Source organism: Ceratotherium simum, chromosome 11 (assembly GCF_057802395.1).
Source record: "Ceratotherium simum simum isolate JZ-2026a chromosome 11, ASM5780239v1, whole genome shotgun sequence".
In the NCBI taxonomy this organism is placed as follows: Eukaryota; Metazoa; Chordata; class Mammalia; order Perissodactyla; family Rhinocerotidae; genus Ceratotherium; species Ceratotherium simum.
This window is the reverse complement of record NC_141910.1, coordinates 7,447,418-7,473,179: the sequence shown is the minus strand read 5'-3', so window position 1 is coordinate 7,473,179 and position 25,762 is coordinate 7,447,418. Positions and strand designations below refer to the sequence as shown.

At 38.8% G+C, this 25,762-nt stretch overlaps 1 protein-coding gene across 8 annotated transcripts in view; it reads left to right on the top strand.

The window, feature by feature from the left end:
• CTNNA2 (catenin alpha 2) overlaps positions 1 to 25,762 on the top strand; it is a 1,067,853-nt gene that overhangs the window by 320,016 nt on the left and 722,075 nt on the right. For all 8 annotated transcript variants that reach the window (XM_014792722.2, XM_087436505.1, XM_087436499.1 and 5 more), the window contains one exon: positions 18,131 to 18,297. In XM_014792722.2, the coding sequence (XP_014648208.2) occupies positions 18,131 to 18,297 (167 nt within the window). The remainder of the gene's footprint in view (positions 1 to 18,130; positions 18,298 to 25,762) is intronic.

Sequence of the window (25,762 nt, the reverse complement as noted above, 5' to 3'; positions counted from 1 at the left end):
GCATAGGGATGTAGGTTGGACATGCGTTCCATGACGTTTTTTAGGTGTATGTAGAGGGATGTCTGGGGAAAACTTTCTTTTTCCTCTCCTAGCCTATTCATTATCTTCTTAATCCCCAGTTCCCAAAACACACTCTCCCTTCATAATTTATTGTTAGAAAATGGAAAGAAGTGTTTAAAAAAATCAATATTTGGAAATACAGTTTATAAATAGTCTATGAGGAAATAACTTGGCTCTTCCAAAAGATCTATGTTCTTGTGTTCAGACCTATGTAATTTCCGTAGTGACTGATTTTATTTTTAGGAAATTGCCAGTTTAAACAAAAAAAGAGTAATGTTATGCAAGGTGTTAGCCTAAGATGTTTGCAATTAGGGCTGATCATGGATATTTATTGTGATAATACTGGACCAAGTCCTCTGTATTGATTGGTCCATTCTCTGCTATCAAGAGTGGTGAGAAAATGCGATTCCATTTAATAGAGTTATACTATATTCAGTAAAGAGACTACTACTTTTAAAAGATTAGAAAATAAAATGCATTTGATATTAAAATTATACTCATTGAGCTCAGTTTAATGCTTCATTGGGGATCTAAAAGACTAAATATTATTTGCAATGACTAGAATTCTGTAGGCCAGCTTTCCACAGCTAAGGGAAATGCAAAACCAGTTTAGATCAGTGGAGTGTATACTGACCATGGGAGAAAGAATGTAGGGGGGAGATGGGCAGAGAAAGCAGAGCGGGAGTTTGGAGGCAGAAAGGAGAGTGTCATGCTTTAGTAAAAGCTAGAAGGTTTTCCATGCCAGAGTGTAGTAGAAGCTAAAGCACTAAGAGGCTATGTCTGAATAACAGACAAAGGAGGGATACTTGGTAGAATTCTTTAAAACTACGTGTTAGAGTTCTTGGTTTAATGTAATAGCATACTCTGATTAATGATAATTATAGATCTTGATTCTCATGCTTTGACTAACTTGACAGTTTTTGCTGTGAGCATGGGCTGAATAGAAAGAGGATGAGCCTAGACAGTAAGGAACTGGTCGGGCACTCCTGTAAAGTCTTGAGTGGTACACTAAGAGTTTTGGTTAGGTTAGTGGCTTTGGAAATGGTGAGGACTGTGTAATTATTTAAAATACTGATGAGATCAAATTAGTAGAACTTTGACATTAATTCCATTTAGTTGAAGACAGAGAGTGAGGTGTTGAAATCACATGTATGTTGTTAGGATAGGTTATCACTGAGATTATGTTTAAGATGAAAGTTAGAGACAAGCCATAAAAACACTATTAGACAGCTTTATTAGAAAAGACATGATTTCAACTGTTACTACCACTTCTGCTGTGTCACCACCACTAATAATATTACTACTTGATACCATTTTTTATTGTTTACTGTGAGCTAGCTACAAACTAGGCTAAGTTATTTATGCATGTTATTTCATTAATCTTTTAAATTCATTCTATTCTGAATCCCAGTCCTTCTTCATGATGTATAAATTTTAATGATTCCTTTAGTTATGGTGCTTGGCAGTAAGCTGTCTCATATTTTTCTGGAACTGTCTTTATTTTGCTCTCATTTTAAATAATATTTTAGCTAGGCATAAAATTCTAATTTGCCTGTTATTTTTTCTCAGCATTTGGAGATACTATGCTATTGCCATTTTGCTTCCATTTTGCCATTGAGAAGGATGCTGTCAGTATAATTTATCATTTTGGTGTACTTAGTCCGTCTTTTCTTTCTAGCTAACCTAAGATCTTCTGTCTGACTTTTGTTTTCTTTAGTTTTACTCTGAAGCAGCCGGGTGTGGACTTCTTTTTATTTATCTTGGTTGGTATATGTTGGGCTTCTTGAATTAGAGTATTCATGTATTTATTCAAATCTGGAAAATTCTCAGCCCTTATCTCTCAAATGCTGGCTCTTTTCCATTCTATTTATTCTCTCCTTTGCAAGTCTGATTAGACTTATGTTAGAAAATTTCTGTTTTTGTTATGTATGTCTTTTTGTTATTTTCCATTTTATTTAACTATGTGTGCTTTTTTTTGGTTAATTTCTTCAGTCTATTTTCCATCACTGATTTTCTTCTCAGTTGTAGCTAATCTATTATTTATTCCGTTTTTTGAGATTTAATTTCTTATTTTAAAAAATTCCTTTTTTTTCAGAGTATCATATCCTTAATTCATGCTTTCAAATTCCTGTTCTAGTTCTATAAATATTTAAAAATATTCATTGTAGGGCCAGCCCTGGTAGCCTAGTGGTTAAGTTTGGTGCACTCCACTTTGGTGGTCCAGGTTTGCTTCCTGGGTGCAGTCCTACACCACTTGTCTATCAGTGGCCCTGCTCTGACAGTGGCTCATGTAGGAAATAGAGGAAAATTGGCCACAGATGTTAGCACAGGGTGAATCTTCCTCAGCAAAAAAAAATATATATATATTCATTGTGTATTTTATACCCTCCATTATCTGAAGTTCTTTGATTGCTAATTTCTTTAAGTTCTTTATGATCATTAATCCTGCCATTCAGCACATATATAGTGTTCTATAATTTTGAACTGTTATTATTCATTTTTTATGAAGCCTTATTTGAAAGAGTCCTGTATTTCCTTCCAAAAAGCATTTGATTTTGCTTCTGACAGGGACCCCAAAACACCATCAACCTGAGACTATTTTTTAAAATAACTTCTCTGCTCTGGATTTCCCAGTCTATACAGGTAGTATAAATGAGTTTCCTACAAACACATGAGTATTCTGGTTATAAGGTATCATTATCAATTATAAATGAAACTATCTGATTTTTTTTATTATTATGGGCTGGGACAGACAAGTTTTTTTTACCAATTCTCTTTGATAGAGGACAGATTTTTTTCTAGTTAATATTTTCACTAATATTTTAAGAATCTAAATTTTAATTTACATGGACGCCATTACTTGTGAGGCCTCAAGACATTCTCCTGTCCCGTGTGTGGCCATTAAAAGTCTAGCTTCTTAGTTTTTGAGATTACAAATAACTCTAAGGTTGTCAATGCTTCAGAACAGTTTACCACTTTAATTTCAAGGTTGCTAATGTATTTTTCTTTTCCTGGCTCAGGGATTGCCCTTCCATTTATAAGGATGTTTGCTGTGTTTTACATACATTTCCAGGTGTCTTGGAGATATATTTCATGCTATTTGGTCTCTCACATCCTCTCATTTAATCTTTTAAATAAATCTATGACATTTTACTGATGAGTCTTTATTCACTTTACTGATTTTATTCATTTTACTGATGAGTCTTAGAAAGTTTAAGTAACTTGCACAAGGTCGCACGAGGAAAAAATGTCAGAACTGGAACTTAAGCTCAAGAAGTCTGAACCCAGGTCCTTCATTGGTATATTCTCAGAGATGAAACACATTATTTCAAGAGCTTGATGCTGATAATTTGGTTACTTAATATTTTGCCAGAATAATATTAATACTATTAACAATTTTACTTTTATTCTTAGTTTCCATATGTAAAGGTTAATAAGCCTAAGATTCAGAGTAACCCCAAGTTATAACTGAAAAGAGCTAGTAGATGGTATCCAATTAATAGTGAGAAACACTAAATCTATATTTTTTAAGGTGGTAGGAATTCAAAATAGTTAACCAAATCTGTCATGTGATGAAGTATTAGTTCTTTTTGTTGCTTCTTTTAGTCTATAATTATTGGGCATATATGTGCATAATAGGCACAAAGCAGACTAATCTCCATAGATGATTATTGACTTCTCAATCTACTATAAGGTGCGCTTGCTTTTTTTTTTTTTTTTTTGTGAGGAAGATTAGCCCTGAGCTAACATCCATGCCAATCCTCCTCTTTTTGCTGAGGAAGACTGGCCCTGGGCTAACATCTGTGCCCATCTTCTCCACTTTATATAGGACTCTGCCACAGCATGGTTTGACAAGTGGTGCGTTGCTGTGCGCCTAGGATCCCAACCCGACCTCCAGCAGCGGAGCGCGCGCACTTAACTGCTACGCCACGGGGCTGGCCCCAGGATGTGTTTGCTTTTGAAAAACAATATGTGATCTTTGCATGCACAATTAGCAGTCGTTTAAATATGTCTCCAGTGTTAATGAAGAAACGTTGACTGGGGCATCACAATGCAAAGCTTTATACTTTATAGTCTAAAATAAAACTCAGATGTTTTTGCTTACTCTTGCACTTTGGCTATTTTCAGGTTAAGGAAGGTTCTAAAGTTGTCTCTAATTAGGAAAAAAAGGAGTTGGGATTGATCACAACATGATAACCACAGTATTATTAGTTGGGCGTCTGTGAATCAAGACGAGCGCACAAGTGCTTAGATGTCTGATTGTACAGTAAGAGACAGAAATACAGCCTTCTTTCCTGTATTTACTACTTTATATATCTCCTCAAAATTTTATTTGTTTAAATGTTGTTCTAGTTCCTTAAAATTATAAGTGCACAAGGACATCATTTTAATATCTAGATTTTATTTAAAAGATCAATTTCAAAAATATTGCCACAAAATATAGATGTGTACATTTACCGTTGGTGTTATTGGTGTTATAACATATTTTTCTTATTGGTTTTTATTGTTTTGCTTGACATGTAACCATGTGTATTGTCTTAGAATTGGTTAAATCCTAAACTTTATAGCCATACTTTCTAGGTTCAAATCTTCATTCTATTATCTCCAGTTTTTTAGTCTTTGGCAAATTAATTAATCTTTCTGTGGCTCAGATTCCTCATCTATAAAATGGGAATAGTACCTACCTTGTAGGGTTTTCATGAGGATTAAATGAGTAAATGCAGAGCTTAGAGAAGTATCTGGCACAGAATAAGCTCAACGTCAGGATTAGCTATAATTATTACTGTCATGCGCTGTATAACGATGTTTCGGTCAACGATGGACTGCATATACAACAGTGGTCCCATAAGATTAGTATTATATAGCCTAGGTGTGTAGTAGGCTATACCATCTAGGTTTGTGTAAGTACACTATGATGTTCACATAATGACAAAATTGCTGAACGATGCACTTCTCAGAACATATCCCCGTTGTTAAGTGATACATAGCTGTATTACTATAATCATCATTGTCACCATCATCATCATCGTCATCATCATCATCATCATTATATTGTGTTTTAGGTTTTTCTGCCAATAGACCTTTGGCTTAGAGCTTCAAAGTTACTGAGACCATATATTTTTAATTCCAGGAGGCTTAGATTCAGATCCTAGGGCTGAAGCTGACCAACTGTGTGACCTTTGACAAATTAATAAACCTTTCTAAGAGCTAAGCTGTCGTTTGTTTTATCTTTGAAATGGAGCTAATGTTGTCCACCTCATTGTGAGATCGTATATGTAAAGTGCTTAGCATTATGCCTGGTACATAGTAAGTATTATATAAATAACAGCTGTTGTTGCTTTTTGCATCATAGTATCCAGAATTGGACAAGGTCCTTGAGATCATTTAGTCATCTATTCTTAGTCTCTGAGGAAGAGAAGGATGAGTTAAAGGTCACGAGGAGTGAGGAGGTAACATAAATTGACATTGAGGAGATCCACATAGAGTAGGGTAAAGTAGATTTGTGCAATGCTGCCATTTTTGGGAATCATCTCTAGCTGCATGTGTTGATTATTGAAAATATTAGGTTTGGGGATTCTCAAATGTAATTATAATGTGTAGCACATGAAGCAAAGAAGCCTTAAGGCTAAATTCTAGAAATGGTTCCATTTACTGGTTGTGCCAGCTTTCCATGCTAAAGCCTTGACTGGAGTATTTAAGTAGGGCATACTTAGTGGGAGTTTGTGTGTCATGTGTGTGCATACTTATGCATTTATATGTGAAAAGAGTCTTTAACTTGGAATTGTGTGAAAATAACAAATGGATCTACTAAAAATTACTGAACCCACACTCTGTTGTAATGGTTTAAATATAGTTGACTACCCATTGTTTACATAGAGCATCCTGTAAAGGATGCGTGGTGGATTTATACAGGTCTCTTTTTCCACCTGAGTAGCAGCCTTGGACCAGTGTTACCATGTAGTGACCTGTGCAGGCTTGGACCAAATCTGCCTGGGCTGCCATTGTCACCTGTCGCGTGTGCCAGGATGCCTACTTTTTACTTCATGTCCCTGAATACTATCTGGAGGTGGCTTAGAATTTGCTTCTCAAGCCCAGATGCTGCTCAGTAACGCTTCAGTTCTCTGTCCCTAAAATAAGTTCTCCACCTCTACAGGTTCTTTGACATCTGCGTTTTCTTCCCCAGCCTTTCCTTGAAACACCTTTTGGTGAGAAGAACCTCTTGTATTAAAAGTAGGAGTTGAAAATCAACTCCTTTTCATTGTTCAAAACCAGTTCCCATGCTTACCACAGACACTTCCTAGCAGGCCCCAGGGCAATTGCTGTTCAGTCACTCCATCTCCACAATATGTAAGTGATGGCAGAATTAAACAACTATGTGTATTTGCTTTAAAAATCCATGTTAGTTTATTAATCCTTATTATACTGTCATACAGAATGGAATGGTAAAATCAGCATGACCAGAATATTCTCTCCCTATAGGCAGACCTACAGGGGAGATTAAATTATACTCCTGCTATAAGTTTATTAATTTGTAGAGGGAAATATGCTTACCAGGGGACTGGGCACCTGCATTCACTGGCAAGTGCATACAGTGCAATGTTCAAATCATTTATCACTATTTTTCCACTTTTACTTCAAAGGAAATCAACACTAAGCAGCACAGAATGGGGCCCACTTTGCATGGGAACAGCCTGCAAGAGGCAGAGAGACTCAGAGACTGGCAAGAGAAGCTGAGGATGGGTATCATCGTTAATACACAAAAGAGGGTCCAAAAACTCTGGGAATACAAGGAAAAGAGAATATTTATCCTGCTTGTTTTCAGTTTAACAATTGGATCCTTGCTTTAATATGGGGCCAGGGAACTATTTAATGATGAAGAGTATATTTGTCTGGGACATTCTCATCTCTGTAGAGAAATGTCCACTGAGTAGGCATTTGGAAATTCAAATCTATAATTTTTGTTTTTTAGCAATCCAGCAGGGAGTTAGGGGAGAGGGAGTTGACAGTGTGTAACTGGTCTCTGCCATCACTCAGTGTCATGGCTAAAAGCTACCCATTGGAGGAATAAAGAAAGAAAAATTTCTCTCTCTCACTCTCTCTCTCATTCACTCTCATATATATATATATAGAGAGAGAGAAAGAGCAAGAAATAGATGTATAGATAGATATATAGATAGGTATAGGTATAGGTATAGACATAGATATAGATATAGACATAGACATAGACATATACGTAGACATAGATATAGATATAGATGATATACACACACAACCACTTTTTGGACATTCTTACTTATTATTATTACTGACTATGCATTTCCTACATACTTGTGATCAATTGCCTAAAATGCAGCTTCTTCTTTCTTGAATTTCCAAATGCCTACTCAGTGGACATTTCTCTACAGATGTTCTACAGATGATCCTCATTTAGTGAGTCTTTCAGAAAGATCAGGTTGCAGGTAAATAGAGGGCAGGAACCATGACTTCGTCTTGAATATCTAGAACCTAGCAAGTGTCTGCTACACAGCAGCTGCTTGGTAAATGAGTGAAATGATATATAGTATCTCTTTATACACTTTGCACACAAATGCACCTTTATAGATATGGCCATATAATCAACCCTACAAACAAAGGCAGTGTAGACAGCCCTGTCCTAACCCCCGAGATTTCCCTCACCCTGAAGGCTGCATCTCACCCTTTTGGGACATTTTTCCCTTTCGAGGCTGATGTTTGTTATAAACTTCTTTCACTTATTTTATAAAATGTACCTTTGAATTGGAAGGAGAGAAGGCTGTCTGAGATCCGTCACGACCCTAGTGACAAGCTATTGATCATAGAAAAGAAGAAAGCTTTGATTGGCACATTTTGGCACTTTGTCTTTTTGGATTTAGGGTTTTGAGTTACCTTAAATCAATTTTGTTCATTACCTATTGCCAGATCCCCTTGCTGAGCAAGCATATTTTTGTTAGCTGTGTTTTATTACAATTGATATACTAATGTTGATTTAGATCTATCCCTTCTTGGAGCCTTCTTGATATTGGAACCAGAGTGATGGTGACATGGCTGCCTCCTGTCAGTCAATGAAGGAGACTCATGGCTACAATCACGTTTAAGAAACTGCCATTTCTCTGTGATGACTGGAAAATCAATGGCAATTTAGAAATTAAAGCAAAGACTGTGCCATTTAAATCCTAGAATCTGATCATTCTGGCTTTTTCACCCTCAAACCTGTGAAAAAAATCCGTTTTTTCCATGTTGTATTTTAAAATATAACTTAATTGGACTGTAATTTTATCGCACTGTTTGCCAGCTTCATCATACCAATTACTTGGAAGATTTTTTGTTTTGTTCCTAATTTTGAAACGTGTGGTAGAGTTTTCTATCTTTAATCAACTTTTCTCATTATGAGAATTGTTCTTGTGTTTTCGTTTAGCCAAAGACTACTTTAGAAAAAGTTGACTTGTTATTTTACAGCATAGCAATTTCAAGCATAGTTTATTTATCTGCAGCCTATAAGGTGCAAATTATATAAGGTGCCTTTTTTATACTTCCTGTTTTCTTTTCTTTGCATTTATATTTTAGCTAATATGAAATCAGTGATGTAAGTATTATTTGGTTGTACTAATGAGAATTTTGAAATACCATAGGAACTTACAAATATATTAACACAAAAGCATAGTATGAAGACATCCAAACTGGTACAAAAAGGTTTAAATTATATGGACTAACTTGGGGACAGTCTGTTGTGAATTTGTGAAACCATATCAAAAACAGAAGGTTTCTAAAGAAATTAACCACAGTAGTAAATTACAGCGCATCCAAACTCAAAGTCAAGGGGCCCAGCTATGTTTTGGACTCTGTCCCTAGTTGGCTGTCTGAACTTGAGCAAGTTATGGAAGGTTCTGGATACTTGTTTTCTCCCCTCTGAAATTGAGGAATTAGACTCCACCACTGAGCTAACATTCAATATCTTTCAAATATAGGTAGTAATTTAGGTGCTGTAGATCAGACTTGTTATCAATTGTTATCTATCTTATCAATTGTTATCTCTTATTGTTTTCACAACATGCCAGAAACCAGATTTGTTCCCTCCAAAGCAAATTGGCAACAGCTTTTGTCCTGGCACTATTAATTTGCTTAAAAGATCCTGTAAAAGGAAACGAATCATCCTGATTTGAATAACTAGTTAGTAAGTATTTAACATTTAGAAACCTGGAGGGAGTTGTTTGTTAATTTCTTTATGTTAGCTGTCCTTTTCATAATCCAGATGCAGCGTTAGTTCTTGGGCAATGGCTAATGAATATTTGTTTTGACATTTTATTTTTCCTTAAAGGACATCTAAAAAAATTCTCTCAAGATCTATGTTGTTGAAGATGGGGATTCGATTTTTAATATGTGGTTCAGAGGAGCACATCAAGGACCAAATAGTTGAAGAAAAAATTTTAACAATTAGAGGATCTCAAATTGGAATGGTTTCCTGGGGAGGCAGAGGGTTTCTGTCCTAGAGGTCACACCTGGAGTTTGCATCTGCTGAGATTTAGGCTGCATGATGTCCTCCAAGGTATTCTTAAATTCTGGAATTTGGACATTAAATCTACCCCACTACCTCCCTACTCTGCATTTTCTTACAGAGTATCTTAATTAGCAAGAGGAAACCAAGGTGTCCTCTACATTTGCATGTTGCTATGTTGTGCCTACTTCTTTCATTCAGAATTAGTTGCTAGCATTTTTAATCATCATCCTGTCTCTGCTGTCCAGTCTAAATGCCAATGTGGCCTTGTTTCTTTCTTTCCTCGTCACATTAAAAGGTTTTTGAAATCACATTTCAACTACTAAGTACTATATCAGTCTACTGACATTTCAGTGGTTTTGATTTGTGGTCATGGTTGTAGGAGAATAAATGTACTAATCAATAGAAACATTTATTGACAAGAATATAAATAAGTCAGCAGTATGCTTTTTATAGAGAAATGTGCCTTACATATACAGGGTTATTGAAATTTTGGATTTATACAAAAGATAATTTATTGGATACTTATTTGCTTTACAACCTAACAGTAGGCTTGCTTTAATTATATATTTGATATAGTATACTTGTTTCAGAAATACTTTTATTGCACAACTGAAATTTACATGTTCATCAATTTCTTTTCTTTTTATTTTATAAAAATGTTGTGACATTGAGTTCAATATGGATCCTCTGTACTCCATTTTTCGCCTAAGCTTAGCACATCACTGTTTAATGTTTCCAAGTTTATGGTCTTCCACTGCATCCGAGCCCAAGACAATAATCACCTTTTTATGGCATGTGGCTCTTGCTACATTTAACAGGTCCTTGCAAAGGTCTCATTTGTGAAGTGTGCCATATTGCAGCTTGATAATCTTTTTGGCTACAACAATGCAAAATTACCCTACACCCTCTCCTCCCAACCCAGGAAAAGGCTACAGCTGAAATAATTAAAATACATACGCTTAATGATCTGTGCCTTCTGCATGGAGGTGCATTACTGTCTCTAACGATGTTTAATAGCTCATAACATCCAATACACTTAATCATCAGTTAGTGACATTTGTAGTACTTTTGCATACTGAACATATCTTGATAGGGGGAAAATTGCATTAGAACAGACTCAATTACCCACTTTGATAAAGAACACTGGGCTAGACCAAAAGAGGACACACGTTTGTCTGCTTGAGCCACTGAGGCAAGGCTGTAACAAGGCCCTGTGGTTATTTTGGGATTTTGTTAGGTGAGGAGGACGTTTTGATTTGCTGCTGTCACATTGTCCTTTGTTGATCTCCCAGCCACCCTGGTGCTGTGGCCAGAGCCCCCAGGTGGGCATGTCAGGAGCCTGGGATGCTGGCCTCACCCAGCTGCCTGACCTCCAGCAGGTCACTCTCCACTTGGCTTCTGTGTCTTTATCTGTAGGATGAGAGTGAGGTGTTGAAGGAGCCTGAGGAGGTCCCACCCAGATCGGAAATTCTCCAGTCTCACAATCACTTCCTGGACAGTGGGCCTATCGGCCTTCTGTCATTTTGCATGTAATTTCTTGTTTGCTCAGAGAGCTCCTTGGAAAATCAAAGAAAGACAAAGAGCCCACGGAGCCCACTACCCTTGGTAGAAGGATAAACGAAAAAGCAGCATTCTCATTTTATAATTTTTACATGGTTTTGATGTGGTTTGCATGATACTGGCTTAAAAATATATGTATGAAAGCATATGAAGCTTTCTTCTGAATATCACATATTAGGTCAAACATTAGCTTGCTTTTTGGTAACAGAAGGACCTGAACTGTGCCAAGCACTAGTGTAGACGTTCAGTGCTAGAAGTGAGAGGGTCCACAGGAGGTAGCTTATGGTAATGCTGATTTTGCTTGAGAAAATACATGACTTCATCATCCCTGAGCTTCAGAAAAATTTTGATTGTCGACCTTTTCCCCAATCATGAGTTTGAGTCGTAACCACCCTGGGGTGAAATGCATACATTGCTCTCTCAAGTTCTTATTTCCAAAAGTTTTAAGACTTTTTTATTCTTCATAGCAAATGCCTATGTGGGCAAAACAAAGGAGAAGCGAAGGAGTTGCTACTTCCACCAGCACCTGCCTTTCTCAAATGTTACAGCTTCCCCGCTGCTTGCTGAACTCACAAGTCCAACTTAAACAAAAGGAAAAAATATTAAAATTATGATTTCCTTGTGAAGTTCATAGCATTCAGAGTTTCTTTTGTGCTTTCTCCTCGCTTCAGCATCAATTTGATATGTTTCAAGGCAAGGTGCCAGGCAGGCCTTCCTTTGCTCCCCTCAACATTTATTGAGTGAATGTCCCTTGTCAAATATATGTTAGGTACTAGGAGTAAAGAAATCAATACGCTAGAATTATGGTGCCTACTCTGACCAAGTTTACAGTCTTGGGAAAGAGGTGAAGACTCAAATGTATATAGGCACAGGCAGTCATAAATCAGCCCTGATATGAGACAATAGGGAGTGGTAGAGCCTGGGAATAATTGGAGAAGTGTCTTTGTTTAGTTCTTCCCTCCTTTCCTGCCTCTTTCCTTCCATTCTTCCTTTCTTCATCATAAAACTCTGCTAACTAAATAAAAGAGGATACTAGTCTTCAACTCATGATATAGGTCCAGATAGAGAATGAAAACAATTTTAATATAGTAAGCATAATTTAAAGATATTTCTAAAGCACTGTTGTTAACAGCATAGATATTAGAGCCAGATTGGTTGGAATTCTGGTCTACCTCTTACTAGCTGTTTGACTTTAGGCAAGTAACCTTCCCTTTCTTTTTTCTGCTTTCTTAGTTATAAATGGTGACCAGGCAGGTATTTACTTCTCTTGATCAGTAATTGAGTTAAAACATGTAAAGCTCTTCAGACAGACTGGCATACCGTGAGCTCTAAATAAAAGAGAACTATTCTTATTAGGAACGAGATGAAAGAGCACATGTTAAAATATTAAGTCCAAATAGACACAACATAATAGAATCTTAAAATGGAAGGAATTGTGAATCACCCTGTGGGCACCATCCCCTTATTGCTGGAACCAGCTCAAAAGAGGATATTCCTCACTGTTTGCAAATACAGTTAGTTCAGAGGTAAACTAAATCAACACGTGCTCAGCTCATCCTTCCTTATACATCAACCAATTCTGGATGATTCTTATTAAAGGAGTGCTCACTTCTGTCTTTTAAAAAAGATCCAAGAGGCATGGTATAATGTGTCAAGATTCCTTCTGATAACCTAACTTCCATGGAGTTCTCCACATTGACCATTCATTTAACGTTTCAGTTTGCTTCATCTCAAATGAGGATAAAAATTTTCCTACTATGTTTTGAAAATTAGCTAACCGTAGCAGTCAGTGATTTTCAAACATCACATTGCCTTACAAACTCTACAACATAATCAAAATGATAAAGCATTCAGAACATGTGCACTGTCTACCCAATTACCATTTTAAAATTTGGTTATGTTTATTCCTGCACTGGCGCTGTGAGTGTGTGGCTGAATGAAGAGGCACAGTTTGGGGAGCAGCACTAGCTAAGGCTTGCAAACTGTGGTGAGGTATCATACCTCACTTTCTTCTCTAAAAATATATTGTGTTTTCTGCATTGCAATACAGGATCCATTTCTCAGGGTCCTTTAAGATTTGTACCTTGAGGAAAATATGTGTTAAAAAGGTTCTGAGGCAGGCATAGGTTATTGTGAAAGGGAACATACCATAGTTAAGAGTATTGGAACTTTTTGCTCTTTTCCTCTAATCTTCTCTAGGAATTCTGTAGGGGAAATATCAAGAACATTAACTATCAATGTATGCCAGATAACTTATGTAATTAGACAAAGGAAAATCTATGTAATTAGACAAAAGAGAATTTCTTTAATTAGACAAAGGAGACTGTGCAGTTATAGATATTACATATGATAACTACTTGTTAAAAATGTAAGCATAGAGAACTTTCTAGAAAACAGCTCCTGTTCCCTGGTGGTTGTCTCTGGTTATTGGAACTGTGGATGGTATTTTGATTCCTTTTAATTGTCTGTATTTTCAATTCTCTTAAGAAGCATATCTTTAATTTATAATAAAAGTGTTGACAATGTAAATTACCACACAACGTATGGTAGGTGCATTGAAATTTCCCTACTTGGCTTTGTATGTCTTAATCTACTCTTATTCTGGTTGTTTCATTGTGTTTGCTTGGTGGCTTGCATTTTTCTTCATTTTCATTCTCACTCTAGTTGTAGCCTCCATCATTTGGTTCTAGGGGACAAGCCCAGTGCCTGCCATTTCTGAAAGAGTGCAAAGAAACGACAAGTGAAATCCTCACCAGCGTCTAGGATCGTCCACATTTCTGAGTTTTCCATTCCTTCACCCTGTACTCTCTGAACCTAGCTTTTCACCATACATTTGTCCTTGCTTCTCACAGTTTTCCAGTAGTTTGTCAAGTATTTGAGAGTGTTTACCTTGCACGCAGGCTCACCCTTCAAAGGACGAGCCTCGTGATATTGATGTCATTTGTTCATAATCTGCTTCCTAAATGACTTTTTTACTCCTGAGACTCTGCCCTCTGCATGTGATCCCTCTCTTCTATTTAGTACTGTCCTGTATCATTCCACATTTAAGTTGATATTACCTCAACTTATGCCCATTTATCTACCCATCCCAGTGCCTCCAGGACAGCATGAGGGGGCTTTTATTGAAAACCAAACATGAGCACCATTTTTTTGGGGGGGATATATTCTGCCTTAAAACAATAAGTATTTTTTTAGGGCAGATGTTTTCTTGCTTCTAAATTGTCATGTACATAAGGAGTGGAATCAACCAAAAATACACTTCCAAACTTTTAACCAGGAAGTCACCACCAATTCTTGTTGTGTTGAGGAGGATCACAGTGACAGTGGTAGCAATGGTATTAATGATCTGATCATAATGAGTAAGCTGTCCCTCATTGCAGGTAAGGCCTTGTGCTGCGAGCTTTGAATGCATCATCTCTAATCCTTAACCCTAATGGCGGTCCACAAGGCAGCCATCATTATTTTCACTGCTCTCTGATGGTTAAGGGGACTGAAACATAAAGGTTGAATAATCACCAAGCTCACATATTTAGTAATGGTTGGGTTAGAGTCGGGATGTGACCCTAACTCTTTGTGGCTTTAAAGATGTGTTCTTTTTTAATCTATACGTTAATATATGTAAAGCTTTTAGAACAATATTCATATAAAAACCTTTATATGGAAGCACTGTATACATATTAATTATTATTATTTCCCCTCAATCACTTATTTGGACATGTTAGTTTTTCTTCTTTCCAGAGGTGGTAGTGGCTTGGGGAGATCAAAGGCTTTACCATAGAAACCCTGCTCTGAGCTTAGGTCTGTAATCAAGTAAATGAGGTTGAGTACAAGAGTACGTATAAAAGAAACAGGCAGGTCTGTTAGCCTCTTTTTGCTGCTTCCTTTCCTCTCCTACACACACATGCTATTTCTTAGCTAAATATTTTAGTCTTATAGAAAAAGCAGTTGCCTGGGAAATAGCTAATTTTATCCTGATAAACTCGCTTATCACTTTATAATATAGATTTTCATTTTAATTCAGTAATACTAAAACTACAGGGATATAAAACACATTAGAGTTATAGCTGACCTCAGATTCCCTTTTCTTTGAAATCTTTAACAACATGAAATGATTTGTATTTGCTTAAAATGAGTTTTTCGTTTTAATTTAAATTGAATTAAATCATCTGTTTATCTTAGAATGATCTCAGAATTTAGCATGAAATTTCCATTTGCAGAGTCACGTTTACTAATGTGGGTCTCTCTCCTTCTCTCACTCAGTCTCTCTCTCTCTCTCTTACTCTCTCTCTCTCTCACACACACACACATCTGTTAAGCTCCTTTCAGGGGTGCCTGCTGTGACCCTCAGGTTGATCAGCTCCACCTGAGAGCCCTATGTTGATATGTGTCACCCGCTGGCTTTGAAACAGTATGGCTGACCAAATGGTCAGCGTCTGGATGAAGTGCCATTATACTGACCCTCTATATAAAACCTGAACTTGAAATTAGTTTGACTAGGCACAGTTCCTCTACATGCTGGGAAAGTGCTCGACTGGACTCTCCTCTCAGGTCCGTTTGTTTTGAGAGTAGCCCTACCTGGTCTACTCTTACCGAAGCTATGGCTCATAACAATTTAACCTGGAGAATTAGGGATCAACCACGTAGCTTCCTAGATTCATATGCTGAATAAATCTCCCCTTCTCTTTCATTTCAACAGGATCCATTTCAACAGCAACTGACTTACCCATTAATACCATATACAAATCTGTCCAGCTTTGCCTGTGGTGACCCTCTCGGTATTTCATTAGATTTGTCTTGGTGTATAATGTTCCTTCAGGCTGTACTGTACAGAGTGGAAATGAGGTAGCCTTCTCCCCACCGCACAGATATCTGCCAATGAGTCTTTTGTTTTGGGTGAGGGGGGACTAGGAGGAGATTTATGTAATCTCTCTGTGGCAAGCGTGGGGCACTGGGACACTTGGCTTGAATATGTATCTCCTAAGTGCCAGCCTCTACCTTAAAGTTTATTTAGCCCTCTAGGCTATACTTCTTGAAAAATCACCATTGTGCCAGTATGGTAATGAATTTTTAAGTTTCTCCCTGTTGTTCTATATTAAGCTATTTGTTTGTGCCTAGGCATCCAGACTAAGCTACTCAGCAATATAATACACTTATTGTAGATGGCGGCCTCTTTTAAAAACCCAACAACATATATATTTCCTTATACACCCACATTTCCCAAATATAAAAAGTATCACTGTGAGGGTTTAAATAACTATAACACTAAGCAAATTACATTTTCTGATCTGCCTATAAAATGGTAATGGTGTTTTTTATTTTCCCTTGTATCTTAGGATAAATTACAGGACACACAGCCTTTCAGTGATATAATTGACTTTATTTAGAAGAGCAAGATTTTGATTAATAGATGAAAAGTAATTATTTCTATAAATAAAATATTGAATGAATTGTTTTATCCTAAATTAAATAATTTGTCATATTAACTCTACTCTTCAAGTTTATTGAAGCTTTTATGCCTCTGTGTGCGCTCTGCTATGTGAAGCTTCCTTATGCTGTCTCCCAGTCCTCTCTCTACCCTGGGTGGATATTCACCCCACTGATGGACCAGGCTCATCCTAGTTAATGGGCTCCCTTTGTTTCCCGCTCCTGGGGTCCCTTTGTGCAAATATGTACCTGTGGGTTGTATTGTGTTGATATTCACTATCACCTCTACCTTCCATCTGGTTTCCACATCTAATCAGTCACCAAATCCCTTGTTTCGTTCTTGCAGATATCGTTAGTACTCTCTTCTTCTCTGTATCAAGTTCCTACTTCCCTGGTCCAGACTCTCATTACTGCTCTCAGACTGTAACTGCATTTGCCTTATTAACTGGTTTCTCTGCCCTAGTCTTATCCCCTCCAGTTTAATTTATATGATGTAGCCAAAATAAAAATCTATTAATGTCACTTCCCTCCCTGCTGAGGACACAGTGGAAATAAATCTCTTCCCTGTGTTCCAGGCACGTCTCTTCCCCATACCCCTTTCTTACTGTGGCCTTCCACATGGCTGTGGTTCACTATGTTCAGCTTAGTGAGCTGCAGGACTCTCTAGGCTTAGTAGAGTTTTTACTAGGTTTCAGAGCCTTGCACAATGTTCATGCTACCTAGGGCGCCCTTCCAACCTTTGTCTTCCTGGTGAACACCTCTTAGTTCTTCCAAGCCCATCAAAGTTATAGCTTCTTCCCCCAGCCTTACACTAAATAAGTAAATCACTCCCTCCTCTCCTTTGCCTACATTCTTAATCATGTGTCTGTTATGGCACGTAATCAGTGAGTATATATTTACAACATGTTTCCTTATTAGGCAGTGAATTCCCTGAGACCAGGGTGTTCTCAGTCACCTTTGTAATTCCAGAGCCTAGTAGAGAATCTGACACAAGTATGTAATTAATAAACATTTGTTGAATTGGTTCAACTGTCTTATAAATGTTGTCTCTCTGTTGGAGAATAGGTTCCTAGAGAGTATTAAAAGACTGGATTTTGGATATCTCTATTGTCTGTTATTGTCTAATTAGCTCAATTAAGAGTACAGTGTTAATGAGGCCAAGGTCTTAAGTTCCATTCCTCTGTGGAGCAGTTAACATTGTACTTCAATTGTCAGTAACCTCTACTAGCTTCCTAGTAAATACCATTGGTTCCAAGGGAAATGAGAGTGAGAATGATTAAGGTCAGGGCAAATTCATCTCAACTATTAGACAAACTAAATTAAATGTATTCCTTATTGATGTTAAAAGCATAATTTCACACTTTAGTGTGAAATGAGCACCTTGTTTTATCCATAGCCCCTGTCCATGTGCATTGATGCGTTTCACTTGAAAGGTTCTGTTGTGTTGGAGGTGGCAGAAGTGGTCATGGTAATTTTGCAATAAGAGCAATAACAGTCCATCCATAGATCTTTAGGATTGCCAGCCTCTGAGCCTCCCGTCTACACACATGCCTCTCTATGTTTGTGTTCCAGGTGAGACCATGCGCATTGCCTCTTCGGAGTTTGCTGATGACCCGTGCTCATCTGTGAAGCGTGGGACCATGGTGCGGGCGGCAAGGGCTTTGCTGTCAGCTGTAACGCGCTTACTCATCCTGGCAGACATGGCGGATGTCATGAGACTTTTATCTCATCTGAAAATTGTACGTATGTAGATCTTACCAAAACTTGCTTTATGTGGGTGGCCAGATTGACCATGTATATCACAGCACTGAACTCTGCTAAAGATGCTTCACTGCTCCCCAGATGATGGTTACTCACCCATGTGGTACATCCCCAAATTATATCCAATAGTATATTCAAAAATTTATAGAAGGCTCACTTGAATTATTTTTCTTCTCTCAAAACACAGAGTTTGGATTCTTTCCTTACTTCCAGGAGTGCAAAATAGTACATTCTTTTAGGCTGCAGAGGCTGAGCATGGTGCACCTGCCTTGGCCCTGGCTTGAGATTAGGAGCAGTGCTGGTCCATATGGTAATTCACACTAGGCCAGCTCTTCTGGGTAGCTGGCCAAAAGACCACCTATGCTCACCTTAGTGTGGGTCGCGGGTTGAATATATTTTGTTGCCTGCTCCACCCTTGCTCTTCTGTAGATATACAAACTTTGAGCCTACCTTAGTTTGGCAGTAAAAAGGAGCCCCATCCACACCTCACATGGTTAGAGTCAATCTTTTGCACCAAGCTTGGCATCTAACATACCTGGATTGGGTCTCTGGGCACATATGTGCCCCACCAATCCATAGAATTCCATTATATGTGCCTTGCTTGTAGAGGTTCCTTGGTTCCTTTTAACTCTTTTGTTTCCTAATGAAAGTGGAGCCTGCCTTGCCCACAAATTTTACTGGACCAGGGGCCAAGGCAACCTTCCCAGTCCCTGAGAGCTAGGCCTTTCTTTGTTTTCCTAGTTGCTGACTGGTATCTAGTTACAACCAGGATGATTCAATCCTTTGAACTAAGGTGCTGTGACCCAATTGCTTAGGTAAATGGCTTCTGTCTAGAGGGTCTCTATTCCATACCCTCAGTGGATTTCATTCCTGGACAATTGGCACCAACCCTGAACTGATCTCAGGGTCCTTAGATGATGGGATGTGAAACACACACTTTCCATTTTAGAGGCTTAGTTCCCTTTTTGCTGGCTTAGTTCCTCTAGCTCTGGCCAGTTCCCTATTAGCCAACCCTCAAAGTCTTATTTTCTTTGTCAGTGAAATGAACGAGGGGGCAGGTGAGACAGGAAATGAATAATGAAAGCCTGCTCTTACCTCACCCTCCATCTCAAATTTGTTTGGGGTCTGGGGGGTGGGCATTAAGAAATTTACAAAACCAGAAGTGTTCTCTGTCAATAAATCTTGGGCAGTATCTTTTATCTGAGTTGGACCCAATAAAGACGTCAAGATTTCCAAGTTATACATGAAATCTGCAATACATGAAAAGCCTCAAAATCCAACATGTCCAACCTGAGTTCCACGGTCATAAACCACAAAGTGAGGAATAGCTCTTCATGGTTTCTACAGGTGCCTGAGGAGCTCACGGTCACAAAGCAGAACCTGCGTGGGAGTTTTTCTCGGAGAAAAGGCCCTCGAAAGCAGGAAAGAGTCTTGCCAATAGGATGAAGTGAGCAGTATGAGGAAAGACTTTACCTATTTCAGAGGCTGTTGAGAGGCAGTATAACATTATGATTAACCACTTGGCCACTGGAGTAAGACTAACTAGGTTTAATCATGCTTTGATGTCCTCTTGCCGGCTGTGTCGTAACCCCCTACATAATCTCCTTATGTCTCAGTCACCTCATTTGTTAATATGGGGCTAATGACAGTACAACCCTGAGATGTGGTGAGGTTTAAATAGGGGAAATGACTATGAAGCATTTATTGCAGAGTCTGGTGCAAAGTAAGAGTTCAGCAAGTATGTCTGGCTATGTAGCCACTGTAAGACCCTGGAACCCCTTGCAGACTGCAGTGCTGGCTGTCATTCCTCCAGCCCCACCTGTGTTATATGCATCTTGTAGGCAACAAATTACTTCCTTCTCAAGTGTGTTGGAGAAAAAGTTTTGTTATCTTTCCCTGACAGCCTACTGAGTCTTAAAATGTGACATTTTAAGAAAGATCTTTCCCCAGACAGACAATCTTCCTTTACCAGGGGGAGAATAGGACTGAACCTACAGGTTAACTTGATAACCCGTGTGCCATTGTTCTCTGTGCTGTGGAAGCCCCTGCTCAGCACTCCTGGGGAGTGATAACAGGCTAAATAGTCTCCCTGAACTGCCCACACATGGAGAGCGCTCACGGAATCCGGGCCTGGAATGTGATGCATGGCCCCAGTTGCTGCCTGTAATCCTGCCTCTCTACCCGCCTGTTTTGACCAGTGCTATCTGCTAATAGTATCATTGCAGCCTGTCGTAATGTGGAGTCAATTGTATTCTCTTCCCGACACAGCAGATTAAGGGAAGTTAAAAAAAAAAAAAAAAAGGATTTAGCACAAAATCATGGAAAGGTCAACCCAGCAATATTAAGTAGTCCTGTCAGTAGTAAAGTTAAAAATGACTGTAGACTAAATAACACATTTGTTCTACTTAGAGCGCAGCCTCAGTAGCGCATAGCAGTGGTGGAATGTTGCTATCTTGTGGAGCAAGTGAGGAACTACAGTTTCTGATGCTCACACTGAATGACGCAGGTCGTGGCCTGTGGAACCCCTTGGGTTCAGGTCAGTCAGGGGTTCATATCATGGGGCTATTGACCTGCCCCCCCAAAAAAGGACAATTCATTACAAATGAACAAGTACATAATTCTAGTTAGTAGCACTTTTGTTCTTTTCCATAGAAACACATCCTCTCGTAAACAAGTATTGTCTGCCAACGTCTATTTGTTTTTAACTCAGGATGAAGAAAATATCTTTACATCTTCTGATGGAACCAATTAGAAATGATCATCTACACCTTTATCAAGGCTTTTTCTAAATTAAAAAAGAGTTTCTTTGCCACATGAATGATAAAACATAGATGTGAAAAGAGTGACAGGTGCTTTCAATAATAGTAAAGTAGTGACTCGATTTTCCGTTGGTTCAGAAGATTGAGTAATACGCTGTAGTGAGTCCCGCAGCTTCCTGCTCTGTTAACCACTACATAGCTATTTTACCGTTAAGCGTTACACATAATATTTCACTTTTTATCTTTTAGGCCATATGCCAAATTTTTATTGCTGTTCTTTCCACATATTGATTTTTCTCATTTCTGAGTAACTTACAGGAACATAAAGGGTATGGCCTTATCAGAAACTTACATTCATGTTTTTCCATCAATAATTCACTGAGTAGATGAAGGATAGTCAACTGATTCTCCTGAAATACCCACTTTCATTCTCTGCCCTGCACCCCAATAGGTAATTGTGGACAAATTGAGTAATTGTGAGCAAATATCATTTACCTTCTAGAAATGAGTAAAGAATTGGGAGCATTGCAGAGGTCATATGATTTGGCAGTATATAGGTCTTTGCATTCTACTACCTTAAAATTATATTTGGAAATTCAAGTTTATATGGCTGCTAAACAGTCCATCTTTTCATGTGACGTATAGGTATTCTAGTTTCCTGTATTCAGCTACTTGTTCTATCATGCAAGTATTTGCATGTGCTTTAATGTTGAGCTCTTTTTTTTGAGTACATTATATTAAGGATTCACATGACTGCAAAAGATTTTTGGTGCTATAGTTGTTTCAAATTCAAGACGATAGTGATGGAATAGTGGGTGATATATAGTTCAGAGTCGAGTTATCACCAAAGTGAGAATTTGCTGTTCCTGAGCAAAGCTAAAGTAATCGTTTGCACATCAAACATCATTAAAAATACTGAATTATAATCACTTTTACTGTTGAAATTCCTGGTGAGTGATTCCCTAGCCAGACACCTGGTGTATTCTGCAATCAGCTGACATTGTCAGTGTGTTGGGTTGACATGTGGCACTTCAGACTTTTAAAGGAATCCTGCATTTCAGTTAGTGATCATGAAAAGGGATGTTTATTTTCCTTAGGCTCTGAATTAATGTAATCAGATTACATTGTCGATTCTTAGCATTGGTGATAGCATTACACACATAAACTCATCTAGACATATGTGTATTAGAGAAACCAATGACCTTTTTTCTATCTTCAGGCTAGATCCTAGAATGATGATGTTCTCGATTATCTCTCTAGAAATTTCCCTCTAGAAAGTGGAATAGCAAAATAGAAAACAACAACCCCTTAGTCAAGTTCTCAGGAAAGTCATAATTTATTAGCGGCTACCAGGGGCTGAATCTAATGCTGCTGCCCCATTGTTTGGGGGCATTGATGAGACAAGCTGACTTTCATATTACCTGTGCTTTTTGTGACGTTAGCATCAAATAGTCCTGTGTGTTCTCAGTAACTTATTATTTCTCAATTGTCTGCTAAGTCCTGCAGCTCCAATGTGGCTCTTGTGTTTGAATAACAGCAGTCAATTGGTATAAAATATCTTTGTCTCTGATTATAAGGGGAGAAATTACTGCCCAGGTTCTTAGCATATCCTTTCTGTCAGCTATTATGACATTAACTTCATACAGCTGGATTGTTTAGAATTTATTTTTCAGTTATCCTTTCAAGAAATACTTATTGGATGCCTATTCTATGCAAAACACTGTGCCAACATATATAACTTCAAAGGTGAATTAGACTCAGCTCTTGCCTTCAAAACTTTATAGGGTAGTGAGGGAGACATTAAGAAAGACTGTAGTGCATGTTGGGAAAATGTGCACATTGCTATGGTGTCACCTAGAAGGAAAACATAATAATTAGGATGTTTTCCATTTTAAATAACAGAATCCCAACTCTACTTAGTCTTTTAAAAAGAGAGTATATTGGGGAGGACCATGTGGCCTAATGGTTAAGTTTAGCGCACTCTGCTTCAGTGGCCTGGGTTCAGATCCCGGCTGCAGACCTACAACACTTGTCAGCCGTCCTGTGGTGGTGACCCACGTATAAAATAGAGTAAGAGTGGCACTGATGTTAACTTCAGGGCTAATCTTCCTCAAGCAAAAAAAGAGGAAGATTGGCAACATATGTTAGCTCAGGGCTAATCTTCCTCAGCAAAAAAAAAAGGGGGGTAGTATATTCGCTCACTAAGCTAAAAGCCCACAGGCAACTAGCTTCAGGCAAAGCTTGATCAAGGCACAAAAGTATGACAAGGACCAGATTTATATCTCCTTTTCCTCACTAAGGGCACTCTTCTCTTTAGGTCCTTTTCTCATAGTCTCAAGATAAGCTGCTAACCGTTCTCAAGACTACATGTTTCTAGACTAAAGATAGCAAGAAAGAGGAAATTCTCTTCCCTGCTAGCTCAAATAAAAGTTCCATAAACGTGTTAGTCCCCTTGGCCTCTGAATCAGGTGCCTATCTCTGAGTTAATTATTTAGAGGAATGAGATGAGCTGGTTTCTTAATTTGGTCAGCACTACCTCTCTCCCTCACCATGCCCCAAGCCAAGAATGGGATCAATTCAACCAAATTGTATTGTTGCGCAATTGAGGATAATATGAGGAAGGGCAATATGGCTGGAAGAGGGAGGGCTCAGGATTGGGTCTCATTGAACTGAATGAGATTTGCCTTTCCCTGAACCAATTGCTTGGACCAGCTTGAACAGGCTGGGGTCACAATCCCAAGCCTGAAGCTGGAGGCTAAGAGCTGAGGGTGATTGGAAAGAGGTTGGTCCCATCAAAAGCGTTGGGGGATGTATCATTCTGTCAAATAATGAGAACAAAACTACATGGTTATTTGAGCAGGGCAAGTTTAATATAAAGAATTATTGGGGCCGGCCCTGTGGCTTAGCGGTTAAGTGCATGCGCTCCACTACTGGCGGCCCGGGTTCGGATCCCGGGCACACACTGATGCACCGCTTGTGGGGCCATGCTGAGGCAGCATCCCACATACAGCAACTAGCAGGATGTGCAACTACGACATACAACGAGAAGAGGGGGAAAATAAGGGAGGAGCATTGGCAGTGGATGTTAGCTCAGGGCCAGTCTTCCTCAGCAAAAAGAGGAGGATTGGCATGGATGTTAGCTAAGGGCTGATCTTCCTCACACACACACAAAAAAAGAATTATTAACTCTAATAGCAGATTAGAGTAATGAGGGATTGGCTAGTAAGAAGTAAAGAGAACTATAAGGAATATAGGGATGGCAGATATAAGGAGCAGCTGCTACCCCTAGAACTGAGATAGAGCACTCTAGGGAGAGGCCCCCACTCCCACCTCCCCAACTAGGACTGAGGTCCAGATGTCCCTAGTTCGCCGGACGACAGAGAAGTCAGTGAGGTGCCGTACAAGCTAATAGAATCTGCTGGGAATCTGCCCTTTAGGGTGTCAAGGAAAACTGCTCCAGAGAGGTGTCTGACTGGAGGCATTCCCCTACAGAATCACCCAAGTGGGCCATGCTGAGGGAAACTGCTGGCCACCTGGTGTTGGGAAGCTACCCCTGCTATAGGACCTGTTGAGAGAACACATCAGAACCAGGAAACAGAACCCTTTCCTCCTTCGTTGCCCATCCAGCACTCCCTACTGATAAAGCTTAACATCAGGCCAGCTGGGAAAGGAATAGTATTTAAAGGGCCCAGACATGTTTTACAGAGCAGGCAGACACATGAATTTGGATTTGATAAATGGCCCAGGGAGAGTGATTTACTGCATGCAAATGGGATGCTCTTGCCATAAGAAGGGAGATGGATTCAGGTGAGGCAAGAGACTTCAACTACAGAGAGCTTCACAAACCAAGGAAAGAACGAAGGCATGAGAGCAAGGGAGAGGACTTGGAGTGTTCACAATAATACAGTGGATTCTGTATCTTTGGAGCGTAGAGGGTAGGGTGAGGAGAGTCATAACAAAAAGATACAGAACAGAAAGATACAGTTTGTGGAGTGTCTTGGACAACATGATAATTAGTTTGGACTCTACCAATTAGTTTAGAGTCCATGTATAAATTATGAAGAGCCATGGAATAATTATAAGCATTAGAATCAGATTCATGATTTAGATAAATAATTTTGGTAGCAATAATTTTGGTAGGGAAGAAATTAGAAGAGAGGTGAGCCCAAGCAAGGAGACAGAGTAAGAGGGGATTGAAATTATGCAGGCCAGTGAATGAAAGAAAAGCTGAGCGAAGGTAATGGCAGCGTGTATTGTGAAAAGGGGGTAGATTTTAGAGATATTAAGGAGGTAGAATTACTAGAACTTGGAGACTGATGAGATGGGTCAAGGTTCTAATGAGTCTTCATAATCAGTTCATCAGTATAATCCAAACCCAAAGTCCATCAGCTTTATAAACCCATCCTTTCTGGGAAAATAAGGCAGCAGAGCCCAGGAGTTAAATGTGTGAGCTCTGGAGCCAACTACCGGGTTCAAACACAGTCTCCCACACACAGTTGCTGTGAGACCTCTCAGGCAGGTTGGATAACTGAGTCTCTGATGCAGAGGCTGGGTCCTCTGACCTCAGTCTCTCCTCTATGTTAAAGTAGAAATAAGAAAACCATCAACCTCACAGAGTTATCTGGGGGACAAAATTAGATATATGGAAACCATTCAGAACAATGTCTGGCACATCATCAGTACT